At 47.5% G+C, this 21,465-nt stretch overlaps 1 protein-coding gene across 4 annotated transcripts in view; it reads left to right on the forward strand.

Moving 5' to 3' along the window:
• Positions 1-21,465, forward strand: part of SH2B2 (SH2B adaptor protein 2) — a 70,395-nt gene that overhangs the window by 21,121 nt on the left and 27,809 nt on the right. For 3 of the 4 annotated variants that reach the window (XM_030536960.1, XM_030536958.1, XM_030536959.1), the window contains exon 2: positions 14,979-15,863. In XM_030536960.1, the coding sequence (XP_030392820.1) occupies positions 15,006-15,863 (858 nt within the window). In that variant the 5' untranslated portion in view covers positions 14,979-15,005. Of the gene's footprint in view, positions 1-6,273; positions 6,279-14,978; positions 15,864-21,465 lie in introns of those variants that run through there. The other variant, XM_030536961.1, reaches the window with a different exon arrangement.

Genomic DNA, 21,465 nt, shown 5'->3' on the forward strand with positions numbered 1-21,465 from the left:
GAGCCCTGACCTTAGTGGAACAGTCTTTGGGTACGTCTACACTACGGGATTATTCTGATTTTTACATAAACCGGTTTTGTAAAACAGATTGTATAAAGTCGAGTGCACGCGGCCACACTAAGCACATTAATTCGGCCATGTGTGTCCATGGTCTGAGGCTAGCGTCTATTTCCGGAGCGTTGCACTGTGGGTAGCTATTCTGTAGCTATCCCATAGTTCCCGCAGTCTCCCCCCCCCGCCCCTTGGAATTCTGGGTTGAGATCCCAGTGCCTGATGGGGCAAAAATCATTGTCGCGAGTGGTTCTGGGTAAATGTCGTCACTCATTCCTTCCTCCGGGAAAACAACAGCAGACAATCATTTCGCGCCCTTTTTCCCTGGATTGCTCTGGCAGACACCATAGCACGGCAACCATGGAGCCCATTCAGCTTTTTTTTTACTGTCACCGTATGTGTACTGGATGCCGCTAACAGAGGCGTTACTGCAGCGCTACACAGCAGCATTCGTTTGCTTTTGCATGATAGCAGAGACGGTTATCAGTCGTTCTGTACCGTCTGCTGCTATCATGGGTGCCCCTGGCTGAGGTCGGCTGGGGGTGCAAAGGCAAAACTGGGAATGACTCCCCGAGTCAATCCTTCCTTTATGGTTTCTAAAAATAGAGTCAGTCCTGCCTAGAATATGGGGCAAGTGTACTAGAGAACCAGTGTATCGGAGAGCACAGCTGCTCCGTGTCAGATCCCGCAGAAATGATGAGCTACATGCCATTCACAGGGGGTGCCCCTGCAACAACCCCACCCGTTGCTTCTCTTTTCCCCCAACCTTCCTGGGCTACTGTGGCAGTGTCCCTCCCATTTGTGTCATGAAGTTATAAAGAATGTAGGAATAAGAAACAGTGACTTGTTAGTGAAATAAAATGAGGGTGAGGCAGCCTCCCAGTGCTATGACAGTCCAGGCAGGACATTCAGCGGTGCGGAGGAGAGGAGCCCAGCATCCCACTCCTATGATAGTCCAGGCAGTACAGAATCTTTTCTTTACACAGGAAAGGGAGGGGGCTGATGGAGCTCAGCTCCCAGTTGCTATGATGAGGACAGTTACCAGCCGTTCTGTACCATCTACTGGGAATGACCAGGAATCATTCCTATTTTTACCCAGCCTCTCCTGAGGCCAGCCAGGAGCACTCATGGGCTGATGGTGACGACGGATAGCAGTCATATTGTACCGTCTGCCACCAGGGAGGGGAGAAGAGCGGATACTGCTCTTCACTGCTGCAGCATCGCGTCTACCACCAGCATTCAGTAGACATAGAGTGACATTGAAAAAAGTCAAGAAACGATTTCTTTCCCTTTTCTTTCACATGGTAGGGGGAGGGAGTAAATTGACGAGCTGTACCCTGAACCATGCTGGACAATGCGTTTGAACCTACAGGCACTGGGAGCTCAGCCAAGAATGCAAATAGTTTTCAGAGACTGCTGTGGACTGTGGGATAGCTGGAGCCCTTAGTACCCCCTCCCTCTCACCATGAGTGTCCATTTGATTCTTTGGCTTTCCGTTACGCTTGTCACGCAGCACTGTGTAGCCTGAAGATTTCTTTCAAATGCTTTGGCATTTCGTCTTCTGTAACGGAGCTGTGATAGAACAGATTTGTCTCCCCATACAGCGATCAGATCCAGTATCTCCTGTACGGTCCATGCTGGAGCTCTTTTTGGATTTGGGACTGCATCGCCACCCGTGCTGATCAGAGCTCCACGCTGGGCAAACAGGAAATGTAATTCAAAAGTTCGCAGGACTTTTTCTGTGTACCTGGCCACTGCATCCGAGTTCAGATTGCTGTCCAGAGCGGTCACAGTGGTGCACTGTGGGATACCGCCCGGAGGCCAATACTGTCGATTTGTGGCCACACTAACCCTAATCCGATATGGTAATACCGATTTTAGCGCTACTCCTCTCGTTGGGGAGGAGTACAGAAACCGATTTAAAGAGCCCTTTATATCGATATAAAGGGCCTCATAGTGTGGACGGGTGCGGCATTAAATCGGTTTAACGCTGCTAAAATTGGTTTAAACGCGTAGTGTAGACCAGGCCTGTGAGTGACCAGGTCAGGAACACAGGACCAAGGTGGCTAGGCTGCAAATGCCATTGGAAAGTCCTCTGCTGAAACAATCTATGTTAGCATCAATTAGCTGGCTTATTATCTTTTTCATTCCCCAGCACTCCAGTTGCCCTGCAAGCATTGCTTTGCTGTGGGAGTGACCCAATCTATTCCTTCACATTTTTTGCATTTCTCTCCCTCTGTGCTGCTTCGCACCCTACTTTACATTATTCAGTGCAGCTGCTCGTCAGGCTCCAGGCGCTTTCCCAGTCACTGCAAGGGAGCTCTTTAAATAACTGCTCACATCAGAAACTTCAGCATTTTGCTTCTTGGCCTGGGCTCATTATTCTGGATTTACCCACATCAAACAGCATTTGTTATCCCAAAAAAGTTCCTTGATTGACCACAGTCCTCTTGTGATGTTTCTCACCATCTGCCTTGGGGATGCAAGGGTGTGTTTAGTGCTCTATTCCTTTTCCCACATCACCGTTAAGATACTCAGTTCTCAGAAATTACGTCTGTGCTGTTGCTTCATTCTTTGCTCTCCAATTCAGTACGAACATCCTGAATTGGCACTGGGCATCCTGGTACCATGGTGATGGGGATAGTATAAAGAACCAGGTAGTTCTGCTTAGCACCAAAGTCTTGTCTAAGTAGCAGGTTCTCTTCCAACCATCTTCCCTGTGCAATAGGCTGCTCTCCACCCCTTCATCTATATAAAGCTGAGTGGGTGTGTTGTAACCCCCTGCTAAATGTGTATTACAAATCCCCGTGCCCAAGCCACAGAGGATAGGAATCAGTTCCAGTGGCACCTTGGGAGCCTTAGTTCTGTAGTGCAAGTGGTAGCAGCTCCTGCTTTTAGCTCTGGAGGTGCCTGGTTCAGTCCTTAGTGCAACGGTCAAGATGGCAGCCGTTGGGGAGGAAAAGGGATTTAGCTACGAACACCACTTACAAGTATTTGTGCAAGCACCATGCAGAGAAACCTAATTCTTTAAGGTGGGTTTATCTAGAAGTAACGAGACGATCATACAGACCGAGTATTATTAAACGTACTTCCTAGAGCTGAGCACTGCTAGGCTTTCCCTGGGAAAGTGGTTGATGTCTCTCAGAACTGGGCTGAGCCTTGGGAAATGCATTGTAGGAAAGAATCCAAGGGATGGTCTGAATAATTGACTCGATCTCTTCCATCTGTGTAGTTTTTAGGATCAGTCAATAGAAGGCACAACAAAATGGATGTCTGATCAGTGCTGCTGTTCCCTTGGCTTGAGGTTTTCTGGAGTGCAGGTGACCTGTACTTGTTCCCGTGGATAGCGTGTAGCACTCTGTCCCTCAACTTGCTTCAAGCATTGATAGATTGTTTGTTTTCCCCCTGTGATATCCTGGCTGCTTAGTGATCTGTTCTTGGATCCAGAGTCAGTCAGCCAAGTGACAATCATCCGTCAAGTAGACCTGTCTTCAGCTGTCAGCCAGGGGATGGCGAAGTAAGGAATGGGTCAGAAATTGGACAAAACTCCTTCCATGGTTAAAGTGGGAAAAGAGCTCTTGCAATTTGTGACTGGGTCACACAGCCTGGATCTAGCTGATGGAGAATCAACCTGACAAGCAATAGTTCAGCTGTCAGCCCTGCTCAGCACCAGTGACGAAGGAAGAAAGATAAAAACATGGGGCACGGTAATGGTACCAAATAGGGAGTCGGAGGGTCTCGGTTCAGGACTGTCTATAAAGAGAAGAGATATGATGTTTATTGGAGAATTCAGTTTAAAATTCCATAGCACGGAAGGTGTGAAACCAAATGTATTGGTGCTATTAAAATTAATGCAGACTGTATAAATGGTTGGGTCATGCATCTTCTGTTGTTGTAACTTTTGTGTAATTTCAAAAAGTCATGGATACAAAAATGGATCAAAAGCCATGACAGAAATCCAGCCCAGGAAATGAATAGGCTGACACTAAAATCCTGGCGTTGGTGTGAAAGACCCTGTAGAACATCTTGGGAACAGGGGATAAATAGTATCTTAAAAAGTAGTGCTACTTTGGGTCAGTTTTTCCTAGGAAACCAAGCTACATGGCACTCCAATCTGAGTGTATATTTGCTGTATACGGAATACAGCCACGTTGCCAAGTCGGAACTGTGGAGGCGATACAGGATCAGTAAATCCTGAAGGTGAATCATGATGGGAACTTGCAGATGGGGCTCCTTAGTGGCTTTATGAAAAATCAATAAACCTTTTGCATGGTCGTAATCATAAAACAAATGCAATTTATGGCCTCTGACAAGACCATGTTTCCCAGGATATAAGGCAGAGGTGGAATAACCCAAAGCAATAAACTAAACTAGGTTCTTAGGAGGAAACGCTTTTTTATTTCTTTCCCCTCCTGCATGCCTCACTAGCCTTGAGTCTGGGGTGGGAATTTTCAAAGGTGCTTACAGGAATTAGGTGTCACTCTGAATTAGGTGCCTAATTCCCATTTAGAATCCCGATTAAAGTCACTTTTGAGTGAGCAACTACACTGCCTCCAACTTTCTATCCCATTTGCTAATGATGGCAAACACCCAAACATCCAGGTCTAGGAAATAAATGATCCCAACATGCCCAAGTAGCTCTCTCTTACCCCAGAATTGTAAATATTTTCTTTAGTTACTAAAATTAAATGTTTCATCATGAAGAAAATCTGCCTAAGGCCATGCTCCTTCTGGTGTTCAAAATGACCTAAGTAGTTTGACATACAAACAAGTAACCTTCTTATTGTCATTAGTCCACATCCTGGTATGTTTTCTCCCCAGCTGGTGTGACAAACTAACCTGGTAACAGACATATTAATGGAAATTTAATCTCTGAATAATTAATAGAAAGTTTGTATTGTTCTCCTCCTGCTTTCCCAACCTCTCACTCCCCTTCTAAGTGTGTGTCAGGGGAGGGGGCAGCTAATTGTCAGTTGAGCAGCCAATGAACTGGCACCACACAGGTGGAAAAGCATCTCATTTGTATATTGAGGCATTCCCCAGGATTTCTCTCACTGGTTTTTTTTTCGTTTCCATCTGCAGCAGTTGCCTGGCAGGGTAATTGCACAGAAAGCTAAGACCTTCCTGACTGGACCAGGGCTAAGGAAGGCAGGTTTGTCTTGGCCTTTCTATACAACACCTCGTCGCCGCTGGATGGCTCTGCAGTCATCAGTGTGAGGTTAGTTGTAGTCTGTCTCAGTCAGGAGCTCAGTGCCCAGCGGGCCCCATCGCACAAATCGTTATCATAGTCTGCACTAACTGATGCCATGTTAGCAAATGCTGCAGAGAGGGCGAGGAATGACAGGACTGTGGAGATAGGTGGGGTCCCTCCAGGGCGGCCAAGACCCATCAGCAGTGTGGTGCATGGGAAGCCTGCATGGTCGATCTCTTGGATCTACCTGTTTTGTGGCTAAACTGAGGAATTTGTTCTCCAGGAAAAAATTACCCTAAACCAGAACCATTTTTTCTCAAGTCCACCACAAGCCTCAAGGGAGGGCTGGTGGAGGCTGATAAAATGGGATCCAGATGTAAATCACACGTGCGTTGGACATTGCTTCAAGATGGGCTTGAATTGCTACGTCTGGACTCAGCCTTCCTCAAAGTTGAGAGGGCTTTTGAGCTAGTTCTGGTTCGGACCCATCTCTAGTTCTGCAAAACCCATTTCATCTCTCCCATCCTAGCAATCCTTGCCTAACTCCTGAGGTGGGTGGGTCCAGAGCACCAGTTCCAGGGATTTCCTGGAAGCCTGTGTTTAGACAGGTGTCTTCTCGGCAGTTCCACTTCGGTAGCTCCATCAACAGGCGCTGTTCTGCCTTCAAGGCATTTCCTTGGTACTGTGTAGATAACATTAAATAGAATCCTTTATACCTTTCCACTTTCTCGCTAATTCATCCATCTGGCACTTGGATCTCCCTGGAGCAGAGAGAGTGGGAGTGTATAACTGAGGCGATAAAAGGCTGTTGTATTTATTGCTTCCTGAAAACAGAAGGTATTACTGCTGACATCCTTTGCCTATACCCACTGTCTGTGGGAAGCTGTTGTTCTACTGAATGGAAGTTTTTCCAAACTTGTCAGCAACTTAAAAAGTCAATAGAGTTCCCTCAATCAATGCTGAGTTTCTAGCCAGCCCCATTCTCACCCTGCCACTGTAGGCTGTGTTCTGTTGGCAAAACTCCTCTCTGAGCCCAGTGTAGTGCTGGCCAGGGTGAAATGTTAATAGCCTCACATGCATCCTTGTTGGAGCACTTTGCACTGGCTGTTCTTGGAGTGTTAACAGAGGGGCATTAGCTGCAGGATTTTACACTCAGCTGCAGTGCTGTTCCCGCTGCCTGTGGGCTGACAGTGTGTCTGGGGGATGGCTAGGTTCCTGCCGTATCAGAGATACTGCAGTGATCAAATCTCCCATTCATCTTGGATTAATAGAAAAAGATAGACTTGCTTCCTATGAATAATAGTGCTGAGGGAAACGTGCCAGTCTGATGGGACTACAGACCAAAATCCTTTCTCTATGAAGCAATATGACACACCTGTATAGTGCCATCTGTTGAAGATCTCAAAACCTTCGTAAACATTAATGAACTGAGCCTCCTCATTCCACCAGGACACGTACAAAACTGGAGGCAGAGCTGGGTCAGTGGGACAAGTTCCCAGACGTGTGCTTTGCCACAGGTACATCCTGCTTGCAGGTGCAGCATGGGCCACCCAGGGCAAACGTTCCCCAGCACCACCTTACCCATGGCCGCTCATCCCTGACTGGGAGGGATCACCTCCTTGGAAGTGAGACTCTTTGGTCCTGGATCTAGCTGCTGAGATGCCTAACGATGAGGACGAGTATCGGTGTCTGCATGTGAGGTGACGGTCTCTCGACTAGGAGGAATCTGACCTCATCAAACTCCCTTGCCAATGGTTTTGTCTTGGAACATGGTCTTCTCAATTCCAGCCCTGTGCCTTAACCATGAGCTCATCTTTCTGCTCAGGATACTGTACTGATGGGACAGAAACACCCACCCCACACCCTGATGAACAACTCCACCTGTTGCTGTTTGTGATGGGTGGCCTGCCCTACACTGAGTTCTAAGGGATTAATAGAGCCCTAGGGAGACTGTGCAGGAGGCAGCCAATCATAGAAGGGCTGAGAGGAGCAGCCAATCAAGGCCTGGTAGGCCCATATAAGAAGAACTGCATGGCAGAGCAGCTCCAGTTGCTCCCTGGAGCTCAAGGAGGGAGGACTGACTGCCTTGTGGGAGGAAGAAAGCTAGCACCTTGGACAGAGCAGTGCTGGGCAGGATCAAGGGAGTGAGAGCGAGTTCCTGGCTGACTGCTAAGACTGGCGTGCTGAAGCCCTGAGATAAGGGTGGAGAAGGCCCTGGGGCTGCGGGGAAGGGGTCCAGAGAAGTAGACAGAGAGGTTGGAGTGGACACAGAACATGGCTGCCAGCTGCAGGGTCCCAGAGTAGTGGGCAGGTCCGGGTCCCCTTTCACCCCACTCGCCTCTGAGGAAGTAGCTGGACCGTCGGACTGTGGTACAATCCCCTGGAACATGGAGAGTGGCACAGCCAGAGGTCTGTGTCCTGAAGAGGATGCCGCGGTCCTTGGAGTCACGTCGGTCTTGGAGCAGAAGTGATGGCAGCAAGATCACCAGAAGAGGGTGCACTGGCAAACAGAGCTAATTCCCAGGGCAGCCAGCAGGAGGCGCTGCAGTTGTGAGTGAACCCCGTCACACTGTTGCTCAGCAATGAGCTCTGCGCCCTTTGTAGAGCTCTACAAAGTGTGAATGCAGAGTCCAGAGTGACAACCAGCGTCCTAACAGCCCACTAGACAGGTGCAACATCCTGAAGCATCTCAGCCTATACAATTATTCCAGCGTCTGCTCCCTCCAAGACCAAACAACGCTGAAAACTGGGCCAAGCCAATGAATAATTCACTTCTCGCCTGGTTCACTAGACTTGTTAGAGAATCTTAAATACATGGAATCATTTCTAATAATCCACCTGGGATAACCGCTGAGCTGCTATTGGCTTCTTCCCTTGCTCTCTTCTCTGTATGGTGGCTGCTCCTCTCTTGGGGGCTAGGTGGTGGTGGGGGTCACTGTTAAATATTTATCCACTGTTAGCGCTGCTTGGCTCCCTTTCATCCACATTCTAAATGAACATGGCCTCATGAAGGGGTTCTACAGTCCTTTTGTATTGCAGACCTCCATGTGAGAGAGAAACCCACCTCCCATCCCCAAACCCACCACACGGTTTCACCCAGACACCTGAAGGGGTCAGAAAGGGATTTCCCTTCCCTTCCCTCAATATATTCTAAATGCTCCTTCCTCTGGAGCATTAGGGATGGTCATGGCTGGAGAAGGGCCTTTGGATGGGGGAGGCAGGGTAGGGCTCTGGGGCGGCACTGAGCATTCTCTCTCTCTCTGGTGCTTGGCTGGTTGGTTCTCTCTCATGTTCTCAGGGTCTAACTGATTGCTGTGTGGGGTTGGGAAAGAATTTTTCCCCGGAGTCAAATTGGCAGTGGAGGTTTTTGCCTCCCTTTGCAGCATGTGTGTGCGGGCAGCTTGCCAGGATTATCTGGGTGTATCTCACTGAATCATTTCCCTGCCATTGCTGAGTGCAATTTGATTCCTCTTGTTCTGTGCCAGTGGCACATAATCTAGTCTTCTGTGGGGCGTAATACATGGGTCTCATTTTGGCTGTTGGGTTAGTGCACAGGTGCAGGGTGGTGGTCATGGCCAGGAGGTCAGACTAGATGCTCTGGTGTTCCCTTCTGGCCTTAAACTCTGACACTGCTTAGGTCTCAAAATATCCAGTTCTGTCAACCCCTGGGGAGGGACTGCACTTTGAGAATGGCGGGTCTAGCTGTTTCCTGGCTTCTGCGTCCAAGCTCTGCAACGTACTTGCTGAGCGATCTTGGGCAAACTGCTTCCCTGTGCTCTGCCTCCATTTCTCTAAAATGGGGATCGTAGAATTCTCTGTTGCATTACAGACAATGTGAAGGTTAAGCTATGTAAACCAGTTTTCAGACCCTGCTGTTAGTTCAAAGTAGGGGTGTGTGTATGTGATTTCCAGACTTGTAAAGCTGAGAATCCATTCATTCTTTCTCGGACTAAGGGTACTCATGTATCCACACAGACCTGTACCCATGTGTGGTGATGGCTAGTTACGAGTAGGGAAATATTGCGTGCCCAGTTTGTTGGGAGGGAGGGTTTAGGCCAAAAGGGGTCTCTCACTTTATCCCCTATGCTCAAAATCTGCCTTTAGACAGCTACCAGTCAAATGAAGGCCTCCTCAGCTGCGGGCCAGATTTGCACAGCTGTAGAACCATGAATGCGCCTGCAGAATGAGCTACTTGTCAGTTGCTTTACTTGGGGCACATGTATGTTTGCAGTAGAATCTGGTCCCCCTCCCGCTTCCATTCACCCAGGAGCTGCAGCTGCTTCTTGAGATGCTGTCCTACCGTAGATCCTGACACTAATGAAGACGAGTGAGAGGCAAGGCTTCCCCGTAATGAAAAGGAACTCTCTGAACACCAGCCACGCAGCTCCAGAGCAGCCCTTACTGGCCCTGACTCTCCTGCCCAGTAGGGGAGAGATTATTAGCCCAGGTGTGGTATTAATTAGTTGCTAGACTGGCTTAACAAATGAGCATGGCTCTCTTTCCACCAAGGGTGTTGCTCTGTTGGAAGCAGAAGCAGTCACTTGCCTCAAATTGCATCCAGGGGGGAGGCTGATAATTTTCGGCTTCCCTACCAATGAGTTCAGGCAGCAAGTGTCTCAAAAATCTATCTAATCCTGCTGCTTGGCTGTCAGGGGCTGGGTGGACTCTGCGTTCCCAATTTGATCCATGTTACATTTCCTGCCCTTGACGCAGTCCATCCCTGCCATCAATAACGATCAGCATCAGACTCCCCTGCCCTCCCCCTCAGCTCCTGTTGGCTTGGTTTCCCGTCAAAGCATTATTAATATCCCTGGGTTACCCTCTGCACCTTGCTTTCCATTGATGCTAACTGGAAGCAGGCCGGATTTATAATCTTGTTAAAGCCTGTGATTATACGGCTCAATGCTGTGCATGGGTCTCTCCCTGGCTTCACTGGGGGTGTCAAACCCAGGGCTTGCACAAAATTTCCTCCTTTATCCATAATCATAGGAAGAGGTGTGATCTCTTCACCTTGCAAACACTAATGAGCTAGATCTGGCCACACCATGCCTGTGAGGTAGGGAGGTTTCACCCTCAGTTTAGATAGATAAGGAAACCGAGGCACAGAAAAAGGGTAAGTGACTTGCCCAAGATCGCATCATGAGCCTGTGTCAGGGTAGTGAAAGAGAACCCTGCAGTCCTGACTCCCAGCCCTGTGTGTTAATCTAGTGCAACTCGGGCAGGCATTAGCAGCTCTACTCATCAATGTATAGACCTGGAAGCCCAGCCCCAAACCTGTTGCTTTTCTCCGCTTATCTCATCTAGACCACGTCGCTGGCCTTTCTGCCTCTCCTCTTCCTGTGTTGGCTTGGAAGGTTGTCTCTCATCCAAGCAGAAGCACATTCAGAGGCTGACGCTCATGAGCCTCTGTCCCTGCTCCAAACTTGATCCCACGGGGGATTTCAGAAGGACCCTGTACTTCCCCTGGGGAAAGTGGTTTTACTTTCAAGCTTACTGTTTTCCACCCAGCCTCTCTGGGGACAGATGCCGAGGAGGGTCCAAGCAACAATAAATAAAAGTGATCACACTCTCTACTCTGGGGATGTCTCCAGAGTGTTTAAAAGGTTAAGAATCATCCACAGATGTTCCAAGAAATGGCTCAGAAACTGTTATAGAGTCCAGGAGTGTACTTATAACCACGGCTTACAGCCATCTGTAATACCTTCTACTGCTATGGTTATAACCACCTGTAGGATGAACTACTCATGCCCGTAACATTATAGAACACCTCTTAATCATTAACCCTTTATATGCTATAAATGTGCCGTTAACAGAAAGTATGAGTAACGAGGTGGAGTTGAGGACAAAGCAGATGTATTTACTTTTTTTTTTTTTTTTTCTCCTCACCGGGCAATTCAGCTTATCAGCTTGTGGAATGCTTTGCCCAGGGCAGAGCTAGAAACCTGGTTGACCTGCACAAGCAGTGGAGTGTTTGCTGTAAGGACCAATCCCCTCTAGTCCCACCAGCAGGCAGACAATGACCTGACCCTGAGGTTCTTGACCAGCAGTGGCCTGTAGAGCAGAGGTCAACAAAACAGTTGCTGGCAGTTTGCATCAAACCTGCTGACCACATAGGGCTGGCTGGCTCCTTCTTGCTTCAGCTGCTGAATTGCACTGAACAGCAGCTAAAAATATCACATCCTTTCCTGATACTACTCTTCAATGGCAGCAGTTGCAAGTAACTACATCAGAGCTGTCAGGCAATTGTGAATGGGAGAAGAGGCGGAATGGGAGGGGAGGCCAATCTGGAGGTACACACTCTTCCTTTTAAAGTATGGTTCTCCAAAAGTTAGAGAGCTCCGGACATAATGAATCCAGCAATGAAGTGTGACTTGTGTTTCCCTTCCCTTCCTTTATCTATATTGTCTATTTGGTGTGTGAGCTCTTTGGGGATTGGGTATGTACAGCGCCCAGCACTCTGGGGCCGGTGATTTTAGCTAGGGCCTCTAGTCTTTAACCTGTGATTGGAGGACTGCAGTAACTCAGCCAGAGGTTAGGGATCTGTTTCAAGAGTGAGTGAAGTTCTGTGGCTTGCGATGGGCAGGAGATCAGACTAGATGATCACGATGGTCCCTTCTGACCCTAAAGTCTATGAATCTACTGTAGTACAGATAAAAACAGTGGGGTTGTATATTTGTGTGGTGTTGATTGGTTAATCAAGTCAGATCATATCTCACAACGGGAGGGATCTGTATAGTTAGATACATGATGGATGGTTGCAAAAGGCACTTACAATGGCCTGTTAGTTGAATTAATATGCTGGCCCCAGGAACAATTCCTCATATTAATTGCTCTAACCTTGGTCCCGGTATTGCCACCTTGACATCCAATCCAAGATGAGAGGGTGAGTGTGTGAGGGAGCTGAGACCACTACAGCAGCCCCTCTTGGTGTGCTGTGTAACTTCAGGAGCAGATGAGCATGGTCATTTCCAGCTAGGATTTAATACTTAGCAGGGCATATCGGGTCCAGATGTGCTCCTGAGAAGATGAGTGACTCCTCCAGGTGGCAGGCATAGGTGTGGATTGGTATCACTCTGTGACTGGTTGGATCACAGAAACCCCCTTGGGAACTGCCAAGTGATGTGCCAAGACTACTTCTGCCCCTGCTTTCCCTGCCAGCTCGGGGCCCCAGCACTCGGTCTTGCTGAGCCAGACACACCCGTCTGCTCCAACACAGACCCAGAGTCTGAATTACTTGCCCCAAAGCTGCATATTTAACTGAAAGCAGCTTACAGAAGTGTTCTTGTCTTTTACACTCAGATGCCCATCTCCCAGTGGGGTCTAAACCCAAATAAATCTGTTTTACTCTGTATAAAGCTTATACAGGATAAACTCATAAATTGTTCGCCCTCTATAACACTGAGAGAGAGATATGCATATCTGTTTGCCCTCCCCCCCAGGTATTAACACATACTCTGAGTTAATTAATAAGTAAAAAGTGATTTTATTAAATACAGAAAGTAGGATTTAAGTGGTTCCAAATAGTAACAGACAGAACAAAGTGAATTACCAAGCAAAATAAAATAAAACATGCAAATCTAAGCCTAATACAGTAATACAACTGAGTACAGATAAAATCTCACCCTGAAAGATGTTTCAATAAGTCTCTTTCACAGAGTGGACTCCTTCCTAGTCTGGGCACAATCCTTTCCCCGGTACAGCCCTCATTTCAGCTCAGGTGGTAGCTAGGGGATTCCTCATGATGGCTGCCTGCCTTTGTTCTGTTCCACCTATTTATATATCTTTTGCATAAGGCCGGAATCCTCTGTCCCTCTGGGTTTTCCCCCCTTACCTTTCCTCCCTTCCCCTTCCCCCCCTCCCCCATGGAAAAGCACCAGGTTGAAGATGGATTCCAGTTCAGGTGACATGATCACATGTCACTGCAAGACTTCATTACCCGCTTGCCAGCACACACACATACAGGAAGACTTACAGGTAAAACACACCCATCTGCAGTCAATTGTCCTGGTTAATGGGAGTTATGAAGATTCCAGATCACTCTTCATGGCCCACACTTTGCATAATTACAACAGACCCTCAGTTATATTTCATATTTCTAGTTTCAGATACAAGAGTGGTACATTTCTACAAATAGGATAATCACACTCAGTAGATTATAAGCTTTATAATGATCCCTTACAAACGACCTTTTGCATGAAGCATATTCCAGTTACGTTAGCATATTTTCATAAAATCGTATAAAGTGCAATGTCACACACTCCAGCTCCAGCATCAGCAATAGCAGAGGCTGGTTATGGCAGCAGAGTCCTTTAACTTATTCCAGCACGGAAGCAAAAGCAAAGGCTGGCTTTTTATGCCTTTGCAGCTGTGCCTGTATTAACCGATGGGGGGTTTCCCTTGTTGCTTGGATGAGATCCTCCCTGCTCCATCTGTAAAAGATGCCGTCTCCCGAAACAATCCCTGCTCCTGGGACAAGAAAGGAACAGCCTTGCAGGAGGACTCTACCAAAACAAGGCACTCCACTCCACGCACTTCTCCCTCTGGGCAGAGGATGAGAGAACAAATGTGTGACAGGTGTGTGGCCGTGTTACTGAAAGCACTACTGGAAGGCGCTCGTGCGACAGTGTAAAAACTTAGAATAGAATAGAACTCTGAATGGATGTTATTTCCTCGTTCACTGTGTGGCTCTGGAGGCAGGTTGTGCATAGCTGGCTCTGTACGTATGCCCTAACTTTGACTTATCCCTCTGAACTCCCAGCAATTATTTTGTGATTTATTTTTTTCCCCCATGTGGTTGGTGGTGTCTGCCTAGCCCAGCTGCATCTGTCTGGGATGCTGTCTGCTTCCGAACGGTACACAGGGCAGGGTCTTGGATAGTGAGTCGATAAGAGATGTCTAAGGAAAAACTTTGCACCACAGGAAGTGGTGTTGGTGATTCCGTAGATGATACTCTTCCTTCTGAGTCCGTACTTGTCTCTGTCCCAGTCATGATGCTGAGAGAACCATCCGTCATTGTGAAATGGTAGCATGCTTCTTTTAAAAGACTAGACTGTTGATCATTGTGTCCTAGCCAAATTTGTATTTGGTGTTTATATTTTGCTTACCAAAAAAGTCTCTTGTAGCTTCAGTTGGACAGGGTATTCTTCTCTTTCTGCCCTGAAGGGAAGTGTTATAGTCTGCTGTTAAATAGTGGATATGTTCTGCTCCAGAGGTGGATGCATTTCAGTAGTGAGTGAGGTCGTCATGGTGCAGATGATATATACAAGGTCTGGTTGTAGGCCTCTAATTTAAGGCATCCAGTTCATTATTTTGAGTGTTCATATTGGTACTTTAGCTGTGAAAATACTGATGTGAGCACCCAGATGTGAAACGGGATGTGCTAATTAAGATACCGATTTTTCTAGAACCTGATTCCCACTGCCCCACCACCCTGCAAAGCCCCATGGGATCCTTGGCAATCATAGCCATTACTCAGTGGTCTTAAGACATGGAACATGTTAGGGCTAGCATCTGAAGTGATGTGATCATAGAGGCAGAAATAAGGTTCCACTAACCATAGTTCTGCATGCTTTCTAGACATGGTGGAATGTTGTGACTGCAGCTGTTTAAAAACAATTGTCCTTGTTTTTCTTGTGCATTCCCTTGGCCATGGATAGTTCTGCAGTGGTGTGTGTGTTTGTGTTTAGAATTCCTTATGTGAACTGTCATTAACCTTCTCTTTGATTTGCCTTTGCAGTTTGCTGGTAGGTGGAATGGGGCAGTCATGAATGGTGATGCCCTTTGCCAAGAGTCTTCCTCCCAGCTTCCCGACTGGAGGGAATTCTGTGAACTCCATGCCCAGGCTGCTGCGGTGGATTTTGCTCAGAAATTCTGCCAGTTCCTGAAGGAGAACCCCCATTACGATACCCCGGGGGCTGAAACCTCCTTCTCCCATCACTTTGCTGCCAATTTCTTGGACATCTTCAGCTTGGAGGTCAGCAGGGTGTTTGTGTCCGACTCCCCAACCAAGTACAACATAGTGCCCTTTGTGGGACTACAGAACTGCCACATGCCTTACGGCCGAGACATCCTCCAGAGGAAAGAGGAGACCTCCACAGAATCCCTGGACAGCATGGACAACCCCGTGAACTCCAGCCGATATCTGAGCCAGTCCCAGCAGGCTCAGGCCCATAAAGTTTCTTCCTACGGCCACTCTCGGAGTTCAGAGGACGTCTCTGTCCATGCTACTTCCAAGCCGAAATTCAAGAAAGGTTTCTCCTTGAGGAATATGAGCCTGTGCGTGGTGGATGGCATGAAGGAGATGTGGCACAGGAAGTCCTCTCCGGAGCCAGGCGTGGAGGCCACACAGGGTGGCAGGAGGTCAGAGAGAGAGCACTGTCCCTCTGCGAACAAGGAACACGACACAAGGGAGAGATGGACTCAAAAGCTACGGCTGTCAAAAGTCCAGTCTTCCAAGGTGGAACTGGTGGATATTCAGAGGGAGGGCACCCTCCGCTACATGGTGGCGGATGACACGAACTGTGTGGGTAGCTCTCAGTGGCAGAAGTGTCGGCTGATGCTCAGGAAGGCTGTGAAGATGGAGGGGGAGAGGTTCCTGCTGGAGTTTTATGTGCCTCCAAAGGTAGGTCTTGTAGGTTCTTCATGGTTGAGCTTCCTATCTATATTGACATGCTTGGCCGCAGGCTGCAGAGTTTATAGATGTGACACTCCTCACCCTGAGAGGCCATAGATCCCGGCTGACACGTCTTCGAGCTGCACTTCATCAGAGCTCCAGACAGCTGTAGCAGTTTTACAGATCTCTGATGGGCTGGTGTGCTGCTGCCCGGTGATGGGTGTTGCTCCTCTGTTGTTTCAGATGGTCTATTTTAATCCTCCACCTCCTGGTCTTAATCCACTCTACGAGTATAAAGCATAATTCAGTGGTTTTGCTTATTTTGTCTGTGCCAAGCTCTCCACCAAGTTTCTGCCAAACAATGTTACTGTCTGCTCAGACTTCCTGATGCCCAATGCTCCTAGTTCATTATCTATCTTACAGGTCTTTGAGCTGGATTTGAATAGGGATTGGAGGGGTTTTTTTTTTTACCACCACCAGTGTGCCTCACCTCAGAACTAGAAGATCCACCTCCTAGGGGTGAAAGAGGAATTTAATATCCCCAAGCATAGAACCGGAAGGGACCTTGAGAGGTCATCTAGTCCAGTCCCCTGAACTCAAGGTAGGACTAAATATTATCTAGACCATCCCTGACAGGTGTTTGTCCAACCTGCTCTTAAAAATCTCCAATGATGGAGATTCCATAACCTCCCTAGGCAATTTATTCCAGTGCTTAACCACCCTGACAGTTAGGAAGTTTTTCCTAATGTCAATCCATTCAGTCGCTGGCCTCTTGGTTAATACTGAAAGCAAAGGGGCCAATGGAGGCAGGCACAGCTACTGAGGCTGTCAACGAGCCTTGTATGATGGTGACACTTCCCAAATCCATCACTGAGGAAGGATGGTCTAGTAGTTAGAGTTCTAGCCTGGAAGTTGGGTGACCTGGCCCCAGTTCCCTGTTCTGTCACCAACTTCCTTACGAGTTCCCCTTCTCAAGCCATCCAGTCCCTCAGGGACTCAGATGGTTCATGTTTGAGCGCTACTTTGTCTGGATTTTAGGGACAAGGTCTGATTTCAAATAGCAAGAAGCACTGAAGGCATCCATCTGCACCCGCCTAGCGACCGTGTCTTGGGATTCATGTAATACACATGATTTGTACCCCAATCAGCCACACTCAGAGCTTGGCTTTTGCTTTGCCTCATGTAGACGGGGATCAAGCTGGTCATCGTGTTGCAGGGGTGTAACATGACTCTGTAACATGGATTGGTTCCCGTCTACATGGGGACGAGCAAGCTGAGTTATTCCTGGCTGGCCAGGGTGCTATCCTGCGAGTAATACAACGCAGTATTTTTTTTTCTGGTGGTGATGAGCCCGGACATGTCATCTTGTGCTGTTGTGATTGTTGCCATCTTGGCTGACACTAGCGATTGAGCCAGGGATGTCCAGAGCTAAAAGCATGAGCTGTTATCGCTTGAGCTAAAGAGCCAGTGCTACAGGCTGAGGTGTAACAGCCTCGTATCCTCTGTGGATCAGGCAACGAGAGGGCCCTGTAACTTGCACTTTTATAGGAACAAAGCGTGCGTGACTCTCTCTAGCTTTCTATCCTTTTGCTATTTCTTCTCTCCTATCAGCCATGTGGGCAGTCTGTGATGAGTCAGCCGGGTGTTTGGGTGATCCCAGTGATTACCTGGCAGGCAGGGCGGCTCCAGGGTTTTTGCCCCCCCCCAAGCAGCAAAAAGAAAAGGGAAAAAAAAAGCCGTAATTGCAATCTGCAGCTCTGCCGCCGCCGCTTTAGTCTTCAGCGGCAATTCGGTGGCTGGTCCTCCACTGCGAGAGGGAGTGAGGGACCCGTCGACGACGACCCGGATGTGCTGCCCCTCACCATTGGCTGCCCCAAGCACCTGCTTGTTGGGCTGGTGCCTGGAGCTGGCCCTGCTGGCAGGAGACTGAAGCCAGGAGCTCTCCCAATACACCAGTGAACTTCCTTCTAGTAGCTGTTAACCTGCAATGTACAGGAACCTCCTCTATCCCTTCATTTCTGCTGGGGAAACGTTTGGAGCCTAGGCTGGATCTCCATATCTCCCTGCCCATTAGCTGCAAGGCTAACGAGGCTCTGTCAGGTGCTGCCCACTGAGCTGCACTGACCATTCACCAACTGGATGTCAGGGATGTAAAAATCGCTTGTGATGAGCCTGATCAGTCTCGAGTTCTCTCGGCCCATTAGCATTGTCACACACGCTTCAGACGTGCACAGTACAGAGCCTGGACTAGCCCTGCCCACCTCCAGATAGGAAGGCAACTTGTGAACCCCGCACCCATGTTTTTGACAGGTTCAGTTTCTCTGTAGCTCTAGGTAACTGTAACGGGGGATAAAGAACTCCAGCCATGCCCCCTTTCCTGCCCATCCTGCCCTCAGGATGGTACATTCCACCTAGAGAGGGGCTAAATTAGAACCTCAATTCCTGACCCTTTTCTAATTTAATCAAAATTGAACCTCTGCTCGTGCATAGGAAATAGCATTGAGACCACTGTGAGGGAGTGAAAAGAGGAGTGTAGAATGGAGTAGCTGCTTCGGCCTTTTCTGTAGCTTCTCCATTGTGATCCTTTGAGGTATGCTCAGACATCTTTATCTGAGAAATGTGGTGGCTTAGATTGAATGGAACTCAGTCCAAACCTTCCCTAGTTTTGCCTAATCAAGCCCAGCTTCCTTGGCCAATTGTCAGTGACATCATCCTGAAGAGAGAGAGTTTCAGCACATGGCCAGTAGCTGCCTTGGCCACTGGAGCCTTGTAAGGATCCCGCAGGTCAGGCAGGTAGTGATAAGTCAGTAGGTGGCACTCTTTCCTCCCTCACCCTTGAGTCAGTGCTGAATCAATACCCCAGTACAGCTTTAAGAGACTCCTGCTGGACGCGACCTCTTTCAGGTGAGAAGCAGAGCCAAGATCCTAAACACTTTTGATTATTAAAGATTCCAGGGCACTTTGCAGCCATCATTATGCTGCCTCCAATGTCCTAGGCAAATCCAACTTTCTGTTCTGCTTACCTAAACTGCAGGGGAGTTTTCAGCTGGAAAAGTGTTATTCACTCCTTTTCCAAAAGTGTTCCTGTGCACTGTTAAACAGCTGCCGTGTTTCATCCCAGCACTGGCCGCATTCAGAGGTGGATGAAGTGGTTCTTGTGTATAGTTGGTGGAGCAGTGGGTAAGACTGTAAAGTGCTGTCGCAACCTGTGGGATGAATGGAGCTAAAGAAATGTAAGGGGATTATCATCTTTCAGCCTGAATCTCTCTCTGGCATTTAGGCTTGCTGCTATGCAGACACCCTCCCCCCCACATAACATTTCAATGAGAGAAAGAAGAAAGACTTCAGTGTCTTTGCCAGGAGCATTCTAGCCCATATAGTAAATATTGTTCCTGTTTCCTCTTTCGCAGCACACCTTCCCAAATGATCTTCTCAGTTACTTACCTTCCTGAACATTTATTTATCAATTTCTTCCCTGCACTTTTTCCTTCCATAGGGTCCTAAAGAAAGCTTCAGAAAAAGAGGAGCCAACTACTTTAGATTCATTATGCAATTTAATATCTACCTACCTGCACGTCCCTGTTTACCATCAAGTATCTGAGCATCTCACAAACATATGGCAGAGAATTATTATCCCAACTTTAGAGTTGGGGACATGGAGAGACTGAATGATCCCCATTATGGAATGGACCCATATGGTCCCCATCACTACAGTACCTGGATCTGTCACTGTCTTTAATGTGTGTACCCTCACAGCACCCCTGTAAGGCAAGGAAGTGCAATTATCCTCCATTGTACAGATGAGAAACTGAGGCATGGGAGAGGCTAAGTGACCTGCCCAGGGTCACACAAGGAGACCATGGAAGATCAGGGAATTGACCCTGGGTCTCTCAAGTCTCAGGCTAGTGCCACGGCTGCTGGACCATCCTTCCTGCTGAGATTAAAAAAAAATCATACACTGTTCTTACCTGTGGAGACACATTAATTTTACTTGGCATGCACGTTGCACTTTTTCTCTTAAAAGCTCTGTAGAAACATTAACTAATGCTTCCAGGTAGATACTTTTTGCAGATGAGGTAGTTATTACTAATTAAATTTTAGGTTATGAAATGTAGATAAGTTACTTTTGTGCCATTTATGTTGTTTTTTTGTATTTCATTCATCTTCCACAGTGGAACTGAACTAATCACGTTCACAAGTCATTTCACAGTTTGGGCCTCCTATGCTTAGTCCCTGATCCAAAGCCTGTCAAAGTCAATGGGAATCGCCCACTGATCTGAAATGGACTGCAAATTAGGTCCTTACTCTTGTACTTGGGCTTACACCTTGGCAGAGGAATGTTTACATTCAATACAAACTGTGTGAGTGTGTTTGTGTGTGTGAGAGAGAGAGAGAAATATATACCCTTTAGGAAGATATTTGAGTCAAATACAAACTGTTCCTCACAGTGTATTAACCTGAATTTGAGCTGGAGGAAAAACACTCATGTACATAACAGATCGGAACACATGAAAAATCCATTAGGGTGAAACCATTTATAGTGTCTGAATTCTGGGTGTCATCAAACAAGTGAAATATCTGGTTTCTATTTACTGACTTCTAACCTTTCTAATGTCCCCTAGAGAACTGGAGATCGAATTAGAGGGTTTGTTGTTTGTTTATTTATTTAATTAATTTTAACTGCATTACCCGCCCCTCCCCCCCCCAGCTCCCTTCCCCCTGCCCGAGAGTCTCTTTCCGCACTAGCAGTTAGGGCATAAAAGATGCACAGCTGGCACTGGCCCAGCTGGGAGCCCTGCTTGTGAGTCTATGCGCAGATTGATACGACCATAGGTTTAGCTGGAGCAGTAACTGCTGTTAAACAATATTACAACTGGTAATAGGTATTTCTTCAGGTTTGTTTTTATCTCCCTTTTGAAAGAATCAGTGTTAAAAGGACCTCTTTTAAGTGCTTTTTAGGAAAACAGTCTTGTCTTTTATTGTTATCGTTACAACCTCCTGAAATCTTTCGCTTAAATATCTTTCCCTAACGATAGCTATCTTCTTCATTTGGCAAATGTTCCTGTATTTCCACTCCCAACTCACCCTTTGAGAGGCGCTGATGCGTTAACCTCGCTTTCTTGTACAGTTGTGGGAAGAGACTTTAAAATTTTGCTCCTGAGCGTGCACAAGAGCACACTACTTTGTTTTTGTGTGGGTCCTACAAAAATAGGGACTAATTGGGTTTTCATTTGAAAAAGAAAGAAAGAAAAAGCAAAACCCCTCTCTAGTGGATGCTGTACTTTCTAACAATATTTTAATATATTTTCCCAAAGCAACAGTGATTGAAAACATGAAGAGAAATTAAATATGGTGCTTGAAGTACCTGGCAGCAGCCCGTCTTACCCTTTGGTGTTATACTAGCAGTTTGGATGGTATTCAAAGTACAAAAACCTCCCTTGCCTGCCCCCATTTATTTCTGTGATGAGTCTCTGAGCAAGCCCTAAAACCACCGCCCAAGCACAGGGCCTGATCCTGCAAGCGCTTAAGCACGGAGTAACTTTACTTATCTGGGGAGTCCCATTGACTTCTGTGGGACTCCTCACATGTGCCAGTGTTTTGCAGGGCTGGG

This window comes from Gopherus evgoodei, chromosome 17 (assembly GCF_007399415.2).
Source record: "Gopherus evgoodei ecotype Sinaloan lineage chromosome 17, rGopEvg1_v1.p, whole genome shotgun sequence".
Lineage (NCBI taxonomy): Eukaryota > Metazoa > Chordata > Testudines > Testudinidae > Gopherus > Gopherus evgoodei.